The 18,894-nt window shown below is 42.6% G+C and overlaps 1 protein-coding gene across 1 annotated transcript; it reads left to right on the forward strand.

Annotated features, from left to right (window-relative positions):
• Window positions 1–176: 176 nt before the first annotated feature.
• On the forward strand, window positions 177–18,209 carry LOC310799685 (xaa-Pro dipeptidase-like). Its single transcript, XM_083662276.1, has 15 exons — window positions 177–225; window positions 1,391–1,574; window positions 2,817–2,944; window positions 5,078–5,141; window positions 6,202–6,249; window positions 7,947–8,008; window positions 9,026–9,070; window positions 10,978–11,053; window positions 12,396–12,442; window positions 13,165–13,233; window positions 14,375–14,440; window positions 14,996–15,144; window positions 15,306–15,490; window positions 16,630–16,821; window positions 17,870–18,209. The coding sequence occupies exons 1-15, from the start codon at window positions 209–211 to the stop codon at window positions 18,011–18,013; spliced, it is 1,476 nt and encodes a 491-aa protein (XP_083518402.1). The 5' UTR covers window positions 177–208; the 3' UTR covers window positions 18,014–18,209.
• The last annotated feature ends 685 nt before the right edge of the window (window positions 18,210–18,894 follow it).

The following is an 18,894-nucleotide window of genomic DNA, read 5'->3' on the forward strand; positions in this document are numbered from 1 at the left end:
TGTGTGTGTGTGTGTGTGTGTGTGTGTGTGTGTGTGTGTGTGTGTGTTTGATTGGTGAAGCACACCTCCTATTTACGACTTCCGACCTTGGAGGGACACGATTACGAGGAGCACTTGAATGCATCTTAATAGTAAACAAGACCACGTGACACGAGTCAGCACAGTCTGGACTCTGGACCATGGGGGACTGGACTCATCATCACGCATCATGGCTGCAAGAGCACAGTGAGTTGGTTTCTCCCGTTATCTCTGCTGTCAACCGTCAGACCTCTTTCTTTTTAAATCACAGCACCTTTACCGACCACAGTCAGTTTGCGTTCAGCTCATACCATTTGGAATTGCTTGTGCCATCGAGTAAATGTAGCTTTATCGCTAGCCAAAGCTAACGTTACTAGTGAGGTGGTCCTCCAGAGACTTTGAAAAGCTGCTGTCAGCCAGGTGTGTTACCCGTCTGAGATGTTGTACTAGTCTTTCTTAGAAATGGACATAATGCCAATAACACCAGACTCATTGTTGTAACTTTTAATATAGCTATTGTGCCGTTTTCGGTTTGTTTATTTTGTTTGTTTGCTTATTTCCCTCCCGTCACACACAGTATTAAACTTTTTGATACTGATATGATACCTGATACAGTTATAACTTCTAGATCAATTTCCCCCCGAAGAGCGAATTGTGACATTTGCTGGTTAAAATAATTGTAAACTCTTTTAAACATTGAACTCTCAGACTGGAAAGAGACTGAACTTGACCCAAAACATTCCTAGTGACGGACTAGCCTATATAACTTATGTTAGGCATGGAAAATGTCAAATAACATGTTTTTACCTTTGTACCATCCATTGAATCACATATCTCTGTCCTGTTTGTTATCTAATCCATGGACCAAGATCTATCCGTGAGGCTGTCTGTCTGTCTATCTGAGTGCTGTTCTTGTACTTTCTGGAAGCTGGGTTGGGGTTACTTCACCTCATTCCATGAAGGTCATTTTAAGTAAATGTAGATACAAAATAGGCAAATTCCAAATTAAATAACTATCATTCAACAATGGAGAAATGCATTCTCATTCATTATAATAATAATTATACTGTAATGAATTTCCCCCCACGAATATCAGAATGTTTTGCAAATGATTTGGCAAACCACCTGCAATACCTTTGCGGCCCACCAGTGGGTCCCCGCCGGCCCCCAAGTTGGGAATGGCTCTTCTATAATATGTTTATTCCCGTCAACGGTACAGCCGTCCACGTCTCCTTGGCAACGAGAGAACGCCACACCACTTTTGCTAGCGGAAAGCCAGCTTATTGGGGCCTTCCCAACGGCGATATTGCAGGATGTCTGTGTAAAAAAGGGTTTTTCACTGTAAAACACCTGTCTCTCCCTCTCCTCTCAGACCCGTCTACTGGCTGGGTAACGACACCCTGAGAGTGTCTGCCGCCCTGTTTGCTGAGAACCGTCGCCGGCTGTGCCAGGGCCTGAGGGCCAGTGAAGGAGTGGCACCCGAGTCGGTGGTGGTGCTGCAGGGAGGAGAGCAGAAGCAGAGGGACTGCACGGACACAGACCTCCTCTTCAGACAGGTACGATATGAGTCTCCATAATGACTGTCCTTTCACCACTAGCTTCCTCCAGCTCCTCATGGGGGATCCCCACGCACTCCCAGACCAGCTGGGAGATGTAGTTCCTCTAGTGAAGGGATAAGCAACTACAGTATAGTGCCACGGAGAGTCTTCAGGTGTTCCTTCCAACCAAAGACCACAACAGGTGACTTCACTCATAGTTCCTCTCTGCTTGAAGGTGTGCTAATCAGTGGAATCACATGGTGTAGTCAGACACAGAACAGTTAAGCATACCTTCCAACATTAGGCTGTGAACGTTTGGGTGATTTTCTGGGGTACCACCAGCAAAAGTTCCCATTTCTTAGATAGAGATACTGAGGTCAAGGGACCCCTTTGAAAATGTCCTCTCCCCCTCCTCGCCTAAATTTAGTCTAACTCTGGAGCATTATTTAGTACCCCCTGTAGTACCTCCATATACCCCTAGGGGTACCCCAGTTGGGGAAGCAGTGCCTTCATTCATCTAGTTCAGGGGTTCCCAACCTTTTTTGTGCCAAGGACCGGTAGATACATGGGGGGGGGAAAAGTTGCGGACCGGTTGTCAATTTAAATGGTTTTAGTTACATATATATTTACTCAAAGGGTAAATAACAGCCTTTTGTGTTGTACTGTATGTAGCCTATACAGTATTTGTGTTTTTGTTTAAACTACAAACATAAATAAACGTCAACTTGAAACTATGTTTCAACTACCACACACAGCCTATAATGTTATAGCCTATGTTTATAAAAAATTGGACTGGGCTCGCGGCCCGGTACCAAATGCGTTGCGGCCCGGTACCAAATGCGTTGCGGCCTGGTGGTTGGGGACCACTGATCTAGTTCATCTAGTTTCATAAGCCCGCTACAAGACGGTAAACATATGGAGATGTGATAGAAACACCCATCAAACTCACAGGTAGTTGTTGTCGAGCAGTATGGCAACACATTCAGCAACATTATTATCTCTGGCATCTTGGTTATAATGGTGATATTGTCTTTTAAAATTAGATTATTGAAAATATAATTTGTTCCTTTATTGTATCATTTACTCTGGAATGGTAATAGATAATAGGTAAGTTTACTTACACTTTATTAATATCCCATAGCTTCTTGCCTTATGGTTGAGGAGCTATCGTGATTTATTTTGGGTATGTTTGTCTAGGCGAGAGAACACCCCCACAGCACCCTGGGCTTATACCCCTGTTTGATTCTGTTGCTTCTCTAGGAGTCTTTCTTCCACTGGGCTTTTGGAGTGACAGAGTCAGACTGCTTCGGAACCATCGATGTGGACTCAGGGAAATCCACCCTTTATGTTCCCAAACTGCCTGAGAGCTACGCTACATGGATGGGAGAGTGAGTCACACTGATCTGCAAAGAGTTGTGTTCATAGCTGCCATCATCACCAGCTGTCTTTTTTTCCCTTTTTCCTGTCGGCATAATATTCCGTCACATTTGAAAGTAATTAACTGTTAAGAAAGTCGAATTTCAACCTGTGGGAATCACTGAATCACACTGGAAAAGGAGAGGCACATACATTAAATCGAGAGAAGAAGAAGAAGAACACGGGGGCGGAAAATAATGAGTTGGAACACTGCCAAGATTGATATCGCCAGCTGTGGCGAGACGAGGCGAGGCGCGGCGCTAATAACCCTCCTCACTTTGCAGGGTCGCTCTATCGGCTAAAACGGCCCCGGCTTGGCAACATTTATACCGAAGAAAATGCCAGTAGTTTGAGGATATTAGTGGGATTTTTGGCCAATCTAAAAGGGGCTTAATTCTGCGAGACCGCATGAGCCCCTGCCCCTCCCTGTTCGACTCCCCTTGTCACGTGACGTCCACCACAGTTAACACGTGCAAATGGAACGTCTCCCTGACCTGCCTTCATAGTGTGATCATCATCCCAGCGCAAGAGGGTCTCTAGTTATTGGTTTGTTTTGTAGCTCTTAGTCCTCACACAAAAATAGATATATACTGTATGCACAAGAGTCATTTACATAATGGTTATCAGTAACTACTGTATATATTGAAATACGGAGGACGAGCTGACGTGTGCACTATGCTAATTTCTAAATATGGGTTGTGAATTAAAAATAAATGATGCATGCAGTGTTACAGCCTTCCAATGCTTGCTGCAATATTATGTTTAAAAAACATTAGGTTAATTTCCATTCACGCCGACAGTTTGGCAGAACAAATTTGTTTTTTTGCTAGGGCAATATAATACTATTTTAATGCATGCGATGTGCTATGGGCCGGGAGTCTGCAGGTTTTCGCTCCAACCAAAGTCTACAGCAGAACCAAAGTCTACAGCAGAACCAAGGTCTACAGCAGAACCAAAGTCTACAGCAGAACCAAGGTCTACAGCAGAACCAAAGTCTACAACAGAACCAAAGTCTACAGCAGAACCAAGGTCTACAGCAGAACCAAAGCCTACAGCAGAACCAAAGTCTACAGCACAACCAAAGTCTACAGCACAACCAAGGTCTACAGCAGAACCAAAGTCTACAACCGACCCCAAGTCTACAGCAGAACCAAAGTCTACAGCAGAACCAAAGTCTACAACAGAACCAAAGTCTATAGCAGAACTAAAGTCTACAGCACAACCAAAGTCTACAACAGAACCAAAGTCTACAACAGAACCAAAGTCTACAGCAGAACCAAAGTCTACAACAGAACCAAAGTCTACAGCAGAACCAAGGTCTATAGCAGAATCAAGGTCTACAGCAGAACCAAAGTCTACAGCAGAACCAAAGTCTACAGCAGAACCAAAGTCTACAGCAGAACCAAGGTCTACAGCAGAACCTAAGTCTACAGCAGAACCTAAGTCTACAGCAGAACCAAAGTCTACAGCAGAACCAAAGTCTACAGCAGAACCAAGGTCTACAGCACAACCAAAGTCTACAACAGAACCAAAGTCTACAGCAGAACCAACGTCTACAACAGAACCAAAGTCTACAGCAGAACCAAGGTCTACAGCAGAACCAAGGTCTACAGCAGAACCAAGGTCTACAACAGGCGATTTCAATGAATGAGTGGGAATGAAAGCAGACTCATCGCTCATAGTTGTCATTCCTGCACTATAAACCTCAGAACATCTGACTGATGATATCTGACACGTCCCTGTCACTCAGGAGTCACTTGCTCAGCAGTTTCATGTGCAGGGTTCTTCATTACGTTTGCTTTTTGTTCCCTCTGATGATGCTCCTAAAAGTTTCAGTTCTGCTGATGTCTCCTAAAACCGTAACATGTCTATAACCACCCTTTTATGTTTTTGGAAAGAAACATTATATAATGCTTAATTAGTTTGTGATAACAAAGCCGTTTGTGTGCTCCGAACACTTCAGTTCTAAACTCAACCACCTGAACCGTACTACAGGTACAGTACCTGTACAGGTACAACAGTACCTGTAGTACAGTTCGGGTACTACTGGTACTGTACCTGGTACTTCTCTGTGACCAATGGATGTGTTTTATGCCATTTGACAGGATCCATCCTAAGGAGCACTTCAAGGAGAAGTATGCTGTTGATGAGGTGCAATACGCATGTGATGTAAGTCCCCCTGCTGGCCATTAGGAAGAATGCGGGTTTAAGACACTTCCACATTGGCTTCATTTGTGACAAACGGAGCTACACCCTTGAGTTAACTCCTCACTCTTACTTTCGTTTTAACACCCTGGTGTAGAAATGACATTGCTGTTCACAGTGTTTTTTTTAATGTTTTTTTATTAACATTTTTTTTTATATAAAAAGGATACAAGACAGAACAACCACATGAAACAAGCGACATCAACAGCGAGAGGAAAGTGAGCTGACAACAGAAACCAAGTTATACAGTATGTTACACATAACTGGGCCACGTGACAGTCGACCCGGCTCCGCTATAATAGACAAGAGCAAATAGAAAGAGAAAAAAAACTCTCTTTCTCTCTCACACACAGAAACACACACAAACAGTAAAACAGACTAAGTGAACAGAGTATACAGGGTCAAGTACAAAGGTAAAGGTGTCTCAGTCAGAGTATCTCTAGATATGAAGACAGGGGTGACCATATTCTCTGAAAAGTGTCGGATTTCTGATGTAGGTCATAAGTCAGTTTATTATGGAGTAGACCATAATAATAATATGCACCTCGGGGGAAGTTCACGAATGGTCAACCACCAAAACGAGCTTCTCTGTGGACACAGGGTTAACTCCTCTCTTACTTTTGTTTGAACCCTAGTGTAGAAATGACATTCCTGTTCACAGTGTTTTCTAACTGCTCATATTGAGAGGAAAACAATCGTGATTACCGGTAGTGACAGCAGATCCCCACGGCAGCTATTATTATTGGGAGGTTGACTGCTCCTCCTGAACTACTTTGAAGCTGTGCCTGCTGACAAGTGAAAATGTCCTGAAATGTAATTAAAAAAAACCGGCATGAAGCGAAAATGAATTTTCAACTGAAGCAACCCATAATTACACTCAAACAGGTGATATACAGTAACCAAGCAAAGTTGCTTAGTAGGAGTTGGCGTTCAAAATGATCCTGTGTACTTGTTCTCTTTCATTCCTCTTCAAGAAGAGAACTGTGTGTCACTCTTCTAACTACTGCTGTTCTGCCCCCTATAGATTACTGATGTCCTGTCTGACCAGAAACCAGCAGTCCTCCTAACATTGGTATGCTGCCTGCCTCTATGCATTTATGTTACATTTATTTCTTAGGCATATATACACACATATATATATATATAGATATAGATATAGATAGATAGATATCTATATTTATAAAACGGCTCTCTCAAATCAAGCAATCTGATTGGTTCACAGCCATTGTATAAATCCAATAACCCACTGGTTGCCATGGCAACTCTCTTACTAAAAGCCTTTGGTTACCTCAAAAAAAACAAATGGCGGAGACAGCTGTCAGATCCTTGTGAATCGATCTTCGCTTATAACTTTACTAATACTTCGCAGAAAATTATGTTTTGTACAAGAATAGATGCGGGCTAATGTCTTCTTTGCAAAAAAAAAGGCTGTTAACCCTGCATTTAACCCCGCATTTAACCCCGTAACGTTAGTTGGTGTCGGGCTTTGCAGAAAGCACTCAGCTTCTCAGCACGCGCTGACAATGCAGCGCTGCGCTCGAGCTGCCTGTCGGGCTTTCCAGAAAGCTCTCAGCTTCTCAGCAAGCGCCAGGATTGGCCAATGTCAACTTCAGTCTCCAGAACGATCCAATCAAATCACCCGCACGTCTATCTTCTTGCTAGAGGTCCCGCCTTACAGTAGTGTTTCAACTGACTCTATCAGAATACCATGCCAGTCGGACTTATAGTATTATTATTATATTTATATTATCATACTTGGAAACCGTTTTATAAAAGCAATATAGCACTCGAGCAGCGTGTGTTGTGGCATATATCCCGCTGATCTGCCTCTATCGTCTATGCAGGCCTGCGGCCTCGTGGGATAACAACTGATCAGCGGGATATATGCCACAACACACTAGCTCTCTTGCTATATTGCTTAAATATATGTTGGAGGTTCCTACCTGACTACAGCTATTCTTACCATTGTTCTATTGGATAGCTGAGTAGAGAAATCCTTGAGGTGTGGGAACATTGTATCCAGCCTATAAAGCCTGTGATGAAACCTGCCTCACCTTGCCTGAAGGAGCTGCCAGCACAGCTTGACTGGGTTTAATGTGGACTTTTACTGTCACTTGGTGATCTAAATGTCTCTCATATCAGCTTTTCCACCCTGCTGCCACAAATACAATTCTGCTGGGAACATTGAATCCTTGTCATATTTTGGTATTAAAATTATGATAAAAATTTTGAGCTAGTGAATCCTGGCAATGAAGAGCATAGAACTCTGAGATTGCCAACATTATAAGCAGCCTTTAGTTAAAATCACAAATGGCTCCTCTTTCACCAATTCTACAGCTGCCAAAACATCAAAATCACAAAGCCCATCCCACCCCCCCTGTTTGATCCACCTAGAAAGAAACTGTATTGGCATTAAGAAGCGCTTGCTTCTTGTTTTTGTTTTGTTTTTGTCTTTTGTTGTTGTTGTTGTTGTTGTTTTTAATCATTTAAAACAAAAATGTATCATAAACTGGATATGGGACTAAGTTTACGGGGTGGGAGAAAATGTTTCCTTTCAGATTGAACACTCGTAGTCGGACACTGTCACATTGTATGTAACTGGCTTGAAGATTATTTGTTTTGGGTTTTGTCCCGTCTGCAGTCATACTGTTAAACTAATGTCTGAAAACGAAACAATAAAAAATGATATACAAAAAAAAAAAAAAAAGCGCTTGGCAGTGACATCACATGTTTGTTTGTTTGTTTGTTTGTTTGTTTGTTTGCGTCCAGCGAGGACAGAACACAGACAGTGGGAGCATCTGCCGTGAAGCCTCCTTTGAAGGAATTAGCCGGTATGTTTAATTGGCACCAATTAACAGCTCAACAGTGACCGCCCACTTTTTCACGGCTCCATTTGATTCAGCAACAATTCCATTTTCCATGTCTTTTTTGTTGGTCCAAATCAAATCTTGTATGGTCATGAATTAACGATTCATCTCGTCGCTGGTTGGCTTGGTTTCAGCCTAAGGATTTTCTGAAACGTCTATGGAGAAATGAATGGAGCCGCGAATAAGCCGCACAAATACATTCATGGTGAATGTAATTGTGCTTTGTTCATTGAGTATGTTGGAGTCTTTGTTTTTATTACCAAGGAGGCAACAGACGCTCTTCCATACAGATCGTTAGTGTAATTCTGCAGATAATTTGTTTGAACAAACAATGCTGCTCTTGCTCATTATTAGTTATCAATTCATGACGATGTCAATGACATGTCATGATGACAATGACAACTTTTTCCTACTTGTCCTTAATATTTTCTTTGTTCTTTGTTTAACCTGGTATATACGTATCACTGTGTACCGAGCCTTTGATTTAGCCTATTCTAATCTACAGTACTCTAACCCGCACTACTTTGACAAAGAAAGTGTTATAGGCCGTCTTCTCTCAGCTGCTGCAATCAGCTTTCTTGTCATAACTGCCTCATCTGTGGGAATATGAATGCCTTAAAGGGACATTCCACAGACAATCCATCCATTCACTGCATTCAGCCTATTCACTTCATTCAATTCCCTCATAAGACTGAACATGCACCTTAAATTGGAAGAGTTATAAATTCAAATTGCCTTTCTCCTTCCCATTATCGTTGCAAAGTATTATCTGATTGGATTAATTAAGGTCATCTATGCCTGATATCAGTGTACACCCTGTTCATATAGTAAATTGCCAGTATCACAGTTTTGTGCACTGCTGTGTGGACTGAAGATTATTTTACTGTGGAGTTTTCACTGGCCTTAAATGTGTAACTTTATCCCCTCACATCAAACAGTATATATCATTAACTTGCTGTTTCTTCTAACTGCTTTTACCAGCTTCCAAGTCAACAACACTCTTTTGCACCCAGTCATTGTGGAATGGTAAGTCATTTTTTAAATTATGCATCACACTTTTATAATATTGAGGAAGCTTAAGTCCAATGTCTCTAGTCTTCCCACTATTTACATAAACGGTTCTTCAGTCAGATTCTACTCCATGTAACGTACACACTGGCAGTCACAGCTGTTCAGTCAGGGAATTGTGTGTGTGTGTGTCATCAGAAACAGGGCTTTTCTTTGGCTTGTTTTGCCCATCTTAAACCCAATGTACACCAGATGTGGTACATCTCCGTGCGGATCTGGTAAAACTGCCGGAACAGACTCTCGCCCATGTAAAATAGATCGGCAATACATTACGGGAAAAAATACGCACCTGTTCTATTTTTGTGGGATCCCGCATGCGTCTGACAGATTACATTGGCGTGGGTGTGTGGTCTGTTTAGGCAGCTCAACGTAGCCCGTGGACATAGGCCTTTAGACAGATAGAAAGAAGCCAGTCTGCACGGCTTAATGGTCTTCGTGCTCGCCTGGCTGTCCTTGGCATTAAGAGTTTTGCACCCTCTAGATGATTTCCATGTTCAGAAACAAGGAAGAATGCTTTTCAGACACACCTCCTGGGGAGAAAGACTTGATTGAACCAGTCTGCTTCAATCGGGACCCCCCGGGGTGTTAGCATTGCTTACGGCAGTAAGACCCCCCGGTGGTCGCAAGATTCCTTTGGGGGCTCGTGGGGATGATTGTAATAATAATCATAATAATATATGTTCTGTTTATGGTGTAAAATCTGATGTTAAATACAATGCTTAAGAGTGTTGTTATGATTTGTAGATCAAAAGGGGACAACGATCTTACTTTCCCAGCTTTTTACTTAGTTGTCAGAGAATGTTCTGTCTGTTTCTGATCAAACAAAGTATCTGGGACCCTTCATCACAGATCAAATGTCTGATGATGATGATGACACGTATAGACAGCGCCGTATGTTATATGTACAGGCTGACATGTTGGTGAGGAAATTCCACTCATGATCCACTCAACATTCCACTCAGCATCTGATGATGTGAAGATGTGGGTGAAGTACAAAAAATCTAGCCTCCACAAACGTCAGGTTGCTTATAATGACTGCATGCGGATATTGCTGAAAAAACCCAGGTGGAGTAGTGTTAGTGAGCTGTTTTATCAGGCAGGAGTCAACACTTTTCACGCACTCTTGAGAAATCTGACGTACAAATGTATTTGTCGACTGAATGTTTCTCAGAATGCCATTATCATGCTGCTGCTGACTAATCCTGGTTTTAGTGCTGTGTCACATCTGTGGAGATTTTGTGACACGTGTCTTTTATAGTTTTTACTGTGTTTTTGTGTTTTCGCTTAATTGTTGTATATCTCTGTTTTTTATGGACCTTGTGTCTGCCAATAAAGCTGATTGATTGAATAAATAAATAATCACAAAATGTCAGTCTGTCTGTCCGCCGTCCGTCCGAGCACATTTATGTCCCCAGCCGTTGCTCAGATCGCCTCCGAAATTTGCCAAAACAAATCTGGTGCAGAAAACAGAAAAAAACAGTGATATTGTATCTAAAAAATCTATATCTTGATTATCTTCGTATAATGTAGATGCAAAGGAACATGCAATTGGCCCCGCCGCAACACGATCCCAGAAAAATCGCCAACCAATGAGGGAGGAGAATCTATCAGACACCACTTACAGTACATGTAAACTCACTACATCACTTATTGATTGTGTATATAAAAGATGAATTTTACATACGCCCCTATTGCAGCCATCACAAGACACTGCATTATTTTGTATTGCAACATCAATATGAATTTTGTCTATTATTCAGCCCTAGATGCCATGTCCTGTGTGCAGATGAAGACGTCCTGGCAGGGTAAGTAGCTGAAGATCAGAGAGCCGATCTCTCACTCCTTGTTGTTGTCTGTCCCTGCAGCCGCCTGACTAAGACCGATATGGAGCTGGAGGTCCTGCGCTACACCAACAGGATTTCCAGTGAAGCCCACAAAATGGTAAGATCCTTCAGGGCCTGACACACCATCTGCAAGCAGGGCCGGTTTTTGGACGTTTGGATGTTATTTAGGCATATTTAGAGGAATATCTCATTTTAAATTAACATTAGGATTATACTGTTGTGATGTCATTACCGGTATTCAGTATTTTCTCCTTTTCTCACTCACTTTCATGTCACCACCTGCTCTCCCTCTAGGTCATTTTACACTACAACAGACAGCAACACAGGCAGATTAGAAACACTGAACTTATTATTATAATAATATTTTATTATCTTATTATTATAAACCAAACATCACAAATAACATCTCCACCCTCTTTGCTTTGCTCATAGTCTTCAACTAAACCCAAAATATTGCAGTATAAAACTATAAAACCCATTTTAATCATATATAATATTTTTTGTTGACATTGCAATTCCAATACAAAACAGCAGAGGGTGCTGCAGCACCTGCAGCACCCCCACTTCCCGCGGCCCTGTCTGCTACTCAAACCTTATCAGGCTAGTGAAGCGCATGGAGAGGTCTGCAGAAGATGAAACACCCAAAGCATTCAGCAGTGGAAGCAATCTTGATGAGTTTAAAAAGAATTTGGAGAGTCATTTTGGATATCAGGGTCCTTTGAGGCACTGGATTAAACTGTTTTGAGGCTATCGATTTTAGCTTGATCCAGCAGTTCAAAGGATAGCACTTAACAGAGATAGCCTTCAACCATTAAGCTGGAACATTAAAGTGATATTTCTCTTCTGCAGAGCATTTTCTCTTTGCCAACATGCATAGCTCTTTAGAGCAGTCAGCCAAAGTGGCAAAGTCCTGATTTGTGGGGGCTTTTAGGTCTCATTGAAGAGGCGGAGGATAGCAGTTGGGTAGAAGCTGTCCCTGTAAGATTTTCTGGTACGCCAAAACATCAGTCTTCTGCCATGGGGGACGACCCTGAAAAGTTTATGTCCTGGATGGGTGGGGTCGCCCATTATCCTCTGAGACCGCTTTAGCATCGAAGCAGTGTGTAGGTCCTGAATGGATGGCAGGTTACACCCGACCACCTTTTCAGCTGGCGGATGATGATGCATTCTGGAGATGTCCTTGCGGGCAGCAGCAGTCTGTGTATGTATGTACATATATACATTATATATATATTGTATGTATATGTATATATATATATGTACATATATATATTAAAAATTAAAATGAAGCAATTCAGCCTTCTTGTGACTGTCCTTCATCTACTCATGCTTCCTGGCATCACCTGCACCAGGAAGTAAAGGCTGACAGCGCTGCAGTGTGCACAAGGCATCTACTTGTTGATGATTTTACACTTTATTCCTTGTTTTTTTCTCTGTAGCTCATGAAGCATGTGAGACCTGGACTGAAAGAATATGAAATGGAGAGGTAGGTGGTCCATTTTGTCGTTGGAGATATCAGGAACTTGTCTTGGTGGCACTTTGTGGTAGCTCATGTGGTAATGTTCATTGTAAATCATTAGATGCACATGTCTGCAATGGTAGCCACTGGTTCCAGTAGGAGGGATTGATCAGAAAGCCTTTAATCAAGATAACAGACTCGGGGGGGGGGGGGGGGGGGGACATAATAGGAAAGCATATTTAGTTGTTTGTGTGAAGATGAGATTTCAAACTGTAACTAAAAGGTTATTTGCATTTTCTCTGTGATTGAATTGTTTATTTCCCAGATGTTTATTTCAATCAGAGCTGCTGTCACATGTTCAGTCGCCTTAGCTGTGTGAGCTGAACCGGGCCTCAGCTGTGTGAGCTGAACCTTAGCTGTGTAAGCTGAACCGGGCCCTACTGTAGCTGTGTGAGCTCAACCGGGCCCTACTGTAGCTGTGTGAGCTGAACCGATGCTGTCAAGATCCATAGAAGCGTTTGATGTGTCGGCTGTGCGAGGATGATTAGAGAACGTGTGCTAAATGAATTCTTAGAAAGCACGGGGTCAGAGGTCAGGAGGAGAGCAGTGCAGGGAGGACAGTCCTTCAGCTAATTAGTGTTTTCTCTCATCTCTGCTGTGTTGACATTGTTTAGTTTGCTTTCTCTGATATTTGAAGGATTCTTTGAAGGTGTGCTTCGTTAGTTCTTTTGCTTTCTTTTTTCTTGCAGTCTCTTCCAGCATTACTGCTACACCCGAGGAGGGATGCGTCATACTTCCTACACCTGTATCTGTGGAACGTAAGTAAGCCATTGATGTGTACTTCTTCCTTCCTTACATTATTACTATATTACTTCCCTCGAGCGGAAATTAGAGTGTTGTCAGAAATATAATAAAAGGTAAGAAGCAAGCTTGTGACCAGAGGGTCACCAGTGAGACAATGAGATCTCAAGAGATCGGTGGGGCGTTCAACCAATCAGAGGAGACTGCCACTTTATTTCAGAAATGATGGCGTTGGTCAATTTAGTGAAGCAGGTTGTGTGTTACGCGTGTCGAAAAGATGTGCAAAAGACATTTCTAGTTATAACAGTTGTGGTCTCGTCCTGGGATCGGTTGGAACAGTTGGGATCGGTTGGAACGTGGAATCAAATGGAATTGTTGACAGATCAGTCGTTGTATCGTTTATGTTTAAAATTTCTGTTGACACTTAGATTTTAAAGCACTTTCTAAATAAAAATGGGTGTTGATAATTATCTGTCTGCTTGTATTAATTGATGGAAAAAAGTAGCCATGTGCAGTAATAATATAGAAAATTGTGATACGAGGAGCTGCGATACTTTGAGCTGTATCGAGATGCATCGTCGAATCGAATCGTTGACAGATGAATCTAATTGTGAGGTCAGTGAAGATTTACAGCCCTATCGGATAGCGCTTCTTTTATGAATCTTCATGAGTTTCCCCCTGCCACCCTGCATTTCGTAAATTCACTTAGCAAGCATGCTTCTTTTAGCTCGATGACCTCTCCATGTCCCTCACAAATCTTCTCCGTCTTGACCAAGTGTGTGTGGATTCGTGTCCTTCCAGTGTTTCTGCGAGCCTCAGTTCTGCAAGTCTTAGAGATGTTGCTACTGGAGCGCTCCAGGGCGTCCCTCAAGCCACTGTGGCAGTCCAGCGCCCTGAAGGGTTTGAGTTCAAAGTGCTGGAGTTGATTGAACTGTATCATCAACACCCACAGCTGGTTGCAGAGATAGAGTTTTGGATGCACTCTGGCACTCTGTCACCCTGCACTGTCCCGGCTGTCTGGCCTGCTGTGTGTCCCAGAGCCTCGCCGCCCTCTGTTGGTTAGCGCCATCATCATTACGGGAGAAGAATTTGAAGACCATGTTGCTAATTACCTGTATGTTATTAATGTATTAATGTATTGTTATTGCTCAATAACAGGGGCAACAACGCCTCCATTATCTACTATGGCCATAATGACAAGACTATTGAGGATGGAGACATGTGGTTAGTGGTTTTCAGTTGTTTTCAAATGTAACAGTTTTTCAAAAAAAGTGGCCTTAGCCCTAACCATGGTGCACTGGCTCCATGGGCTGACTCCACACACAGGCTTGTATCTGTTATGCAGTCTTTTCACTCATGTATATTTTAAGTGACCATTGGGAGCCGAGAGTATCCTCAGCACCGGCACCTTTGAAAGTCAAGCAGTGTCAAAAGCTTTATTCACACGTCACAGCATGCTTTGGGCAATTCGTTGTAACAAGAAGAAGAATACAAATTGTAATGTTTCTCTTGACACTTTTCCAGGGATCACCTTTAAGACAGTCCGCACGCGCACACACACACACACACACACACACACACACACACACACACACACACACACACAGACAGACAGACACACACAGGCCTCCCTCAGCTCTACAAGGCTCTTCAAATTGTGATGTTTTATCTTTTGTGTATATTTACGCATGTTGCTCTGTAGTCCACTTTAAGATGAAGCTGTTTTGTTCAAAGTTTAATACATGCTTGTAATACATTTTGACTGGATCCATTCTGCAGTCTATTTGACTTGGGTGGAGAGTACTACTGCTACACCTCGGACATCACCTGCTCCTTCCCAGCCAACGGCAAGTTCACCTCAGACCAGAGGGTCATCTACGAGGCAGTGCTCAAATCCTCCCGAGCTGTCATGGCTGCCATCAAGCCAGGTACCATCTTTTAATCAAATAAACTAATGTAGTACATGTAACAAACTGAGAAAAATGGCTTAAGAGTACAGAAGTGCATCATGCATATATATGTACATATTTTATTTCTATTTTACGGGCTAAGGTCAAAGAGTGTATGACTGAGGCTGGCTGTGTTGCAGGTGTGAAGTGGACTGACATGCACCGCCTGGCTGACCGGGTCCACCTGGAGGAGCTGGTGAAGATCGGCATCGTGAGCGGCAGCGTGGAGGAGATGCTGAAGGTCCACCTGGGCTCCGTCTTCAATCCCCACGGCCTGGGACACCTGCTGGGCTGCGACGTGCACGATGTGGGAGGCTACCCAGAGGTCAGGCCTTAGGCGTTACTGAACACTGGTCATACACAAGCTCATTTCTAGGGTGGAGACTGGAGACGATGCTGATGATGTCATAATGTTGATGACCTCACTGATGATACTTCAGAATACTCCACGTCTTAATTTGATTATTGCTTACTCCATCTCTGACTATGACCGGCTAAGGTTATCAGAAAATGCTGTTTACATAGCAGTGTCTTATTCATTCAGTATTGTGTTAATTGGGTTAATATCTGAATATTGCAGTCCATGTAAACAATCATTGTAAGCAACCAGTAAGCAAGGGATGCACCTGTCAAACCAGCATCCAGAGAGTGGAATAAGTACAGTAAACACATTCCTGTCTCCCTAGAATATTGATGCATCATCAATAATACAGTAGTTAAGTCTTAGGTCCAGAAGGAGCTGAGTAAAAAGGGGTCAAGGTGAGCCTCAGGGCAGGGAGAAGGGAAGGTGAAACGTTCCCTGTGGAGAGGTTTCAGGTCATGGTGGGAGATGGGGAGCAGTGCTGTAGCCCGGACAGCTGTGATCTCCTGTCAAGTTTGCTGCTCCGAAGTGAGCTTTGAACTGGAAGGTCACCAGTCTGGATGGGCTGAGGAAAGGGAATGACATTTTATATTTTTGACAGCGATGAAAAGCCTCTGAAACAGCATTTTAGACCATCGTGAGGCGCTAAAACCCAGACTGATGACATTATTTTAGGATTTTAGCAGCTAATTAAAGCAGTGTCCCTCCTACTCAGGGGAAACTTGTGGTTACATTACTGCCTTTTTACATAAAGAAAATCAAATCCCATTGGTGTTTTATGTAGCCATGGTCAGGGAGGAACCTCCATCATATCAGAGGTACTGAGTCGCTGATATCCAATATTTAATAAAAAGCCAATAATGTCAACAAACTGCTATTAATGGTCTAACCCTTAAAAATATAGACTTTTACGTCATTTTTTTTAATCTGTTCTTGGGTATTCTCCAGCACCCCTGTTGTTGATTCATGTCTGGCATTGTTATTGTAGGTGCTTATTGCCATTTATGAAATTGTCTTAATGTTCATAGAGCTTTTCCTAATTAAGACTTGAAAAGAGCTGTGAAAGTGACGTTTTTAACAGACTGTGCTGTCGGTCCGTTCAGGGCGCGGAGCGTGTCAACGAGCCTGGTCTGGAAAATCTTCTGATGGGCCGCCTGGTGCAGGAGCGGATGGTCCTCACGGTGGAGCCCGGCATTTACTTCATCAACTACCTGCTGGACCAGGCGCTGGCCAACCCGGCCCAGAGCTGCTTCATCAACAACCAAGTGCTGGCTCGCTTCCGCGGCTTCGGAGGGGTCAGTCCAACCGAACCGTCTTAGAATAATAATACATTTAATTTATAGATCGCTTTTCTGGCTACTCAAAGATGCTTTACATTACATGGGTTAAAAAGATCAAAGAAAACAACACATTAAAAAAACATATTACATAGCATTAATATCACACATTAAAAGCAGTTCTGAAGAGGTGGGTTTTGACTAGAGATTTGAACGTATAGGTAGATTGATGCCGTCTCGGATGTGTTTGGGGAGAGAGTTCAAGAGGGAGGGGCCAGCTATTGAGAAGGCGCTGTCAGCCCAGCTCTGGTGCTTGGTCCTGAGTGGTGGGGATAGGAGGTTGGCCTCAGCGGAGTGGAGGCTGAGGGAAGGAGTGTGGTGGTGGAGCAGATCGGAGAGATAGGAGGCTTTGTGAATGAATGAGTGAATGAATGAATGAATGAATTTATTTGGTGATAGGATAAAAAGAACAAAGAAGAGGACAAGCACCAAATATCAAACATAAGTTAAGAACAAACATCACAGGAAATCACCGAGGATAAAAACACAATAAAGCCCTAGGGCTTATTTCCATTGTGGTCCCCATATGTAATTAAACACAAATTGTTAATAACAAAACATAGAACACTGATTAAAACAGAAATAGGATGCAGCAGCAGTGTGTAAGGCGAGTGCAGTTCCCTTAACTTGCATTAAAATAAATTAATACAAGATAAAAAGAAACATAGCATCAGGGGGGTGAACAAATCAGTTAAAAAAAATAAAAAACAATAAAAACTATTAAAACAATATAAAACTAATAAAAAAATTAAATTAATCTACAGTCTGGAGCAATCTCTTTAAGGTCCTCTTAAAACCACTCAAGGAGGTACTTTCTTTAATTTCCTTGGGTAAGAGGTTCCACTGAACAGCTCCACTTTGTGAGTGAGGAGAAAGACTTTGGGTGCGTTCCGATCGGCAAGTAGGTCCCAGTGAAGTGGACTGCACAGGGTAATGTCCCATAGATTCACCTTAGCTTTGTCTCCATGCCTGCTGTTTGAACGTGTCACATGGCTCCTGTGTGCAGGTGCGTATTGAGGACGACATCGCGGTGACCGCAACCGGCATGGAGCTGCTGACCTGCGTCCCTCGCACCGTGGAGGAGATCGAGGCTTTCATGGCCGAGTCCACAAAGCCATTCAGCCCCGTGGTCAGCAGTGAGAAGTTCTGAACGTCATCCTCTAACTCAACTCTCGTCCTGTATGCTGCGATGTCGGAAATGTTTTGTTCTGGCAGACGAAGAAAACATAATAGTCTAAAGTGAAATTTCTCTGTCAACAAAATGCTTAGAAAGACACACTCCACCTTGCTGCTTCAAAAACAGTGTTAAAGCTGGAATGCATAACTTTTGTAGTTTGTCTCCCCCTTCTGGCAGCTTCTGGCAGTGAAGGAACGTGTGCTGCATTCATGTGGTGTCGGGAAAATGAGGTCCGGATCGTTTCCCTTTGGTCTTTGTTGTCACGCAAAAACTGGAAACTGAAACTGAAAACTCTGGTCCTACTGTGTAATACAGAGTTATCTGGCGGCGATAGGCTTAACCAGCATTGTGGGAACTTGTTTGGCAATGAATGGCTTGAATGTAACGGACGTTAATTTATATGGAAGAGTTTTATTCTAACTTTCAGAATTCACCGTTTCTGTGCCTCCTGGTAAATAAGTTAAATTTTTAAAAATATATTTTTTACTTGGTATTCATTGCCAATTATCAAAAAGAATGCTATGGAATTTAATAAAATCTTCTTTTCGCAATTATGTGTAGCAGTTTTTTTAAGCTTTAGAGAGACATGATCACATTTTCCAATTTGATACATTCTGCCTACTGGTATCGCAGGTGAGGTATACTGTATTAGTTGGTGCTAAGCCTCTGTAGTAGGCTAGAGAGCCTCCAGATGGTTGGGAAAGGTTGGTTATGTCATTATAACCAGAGTTAAATGACCACCATCGGAGCCCTGACTTGTGGTCAGAAACAATTAAATTTGAGCACGCTGCTTATAAAGGAAGACTTCTTGGTTGAACAGTCTGCACCAGCAAAAACAAAACAGTTATTTTGGG

The sequence above is a fragment of the Poromitra crassiceps genome (genome assembly GCF_964638095.1).
Source record: "Poromitra crassiceps genome assembly, chromosome: 28".
Classification (NCBI taxonomy): Eukaryota; Metazoa; Chordata; class Actinopteri; order Beryciformes; family Melamphaidae; genus Poromitra; species Poromitra crassiceps.

What these genes read in the sequence shown, in the direction of transcription:
- LOC310799685 (XM_083662276.1), top strand. An exon ending in AGGTGCAATACGCATGTGAT is followed by an intron (nt 5,142 to 6,201) that starts GTAAGTCCCCCT and finishes TGCCCCCTATAG; the next exon opens with ATTACTGATGTCCTGTCTGA. An exon ending in ATGTGGGAGGCTACCCAGAG is followed by an intron (nt 15,491 to 16,629) that starts GTCAGGCCTTAG and finishes CGGTCCGTTCAG; the next exon opens with GGCGCGGAGCGTGTCAACGA.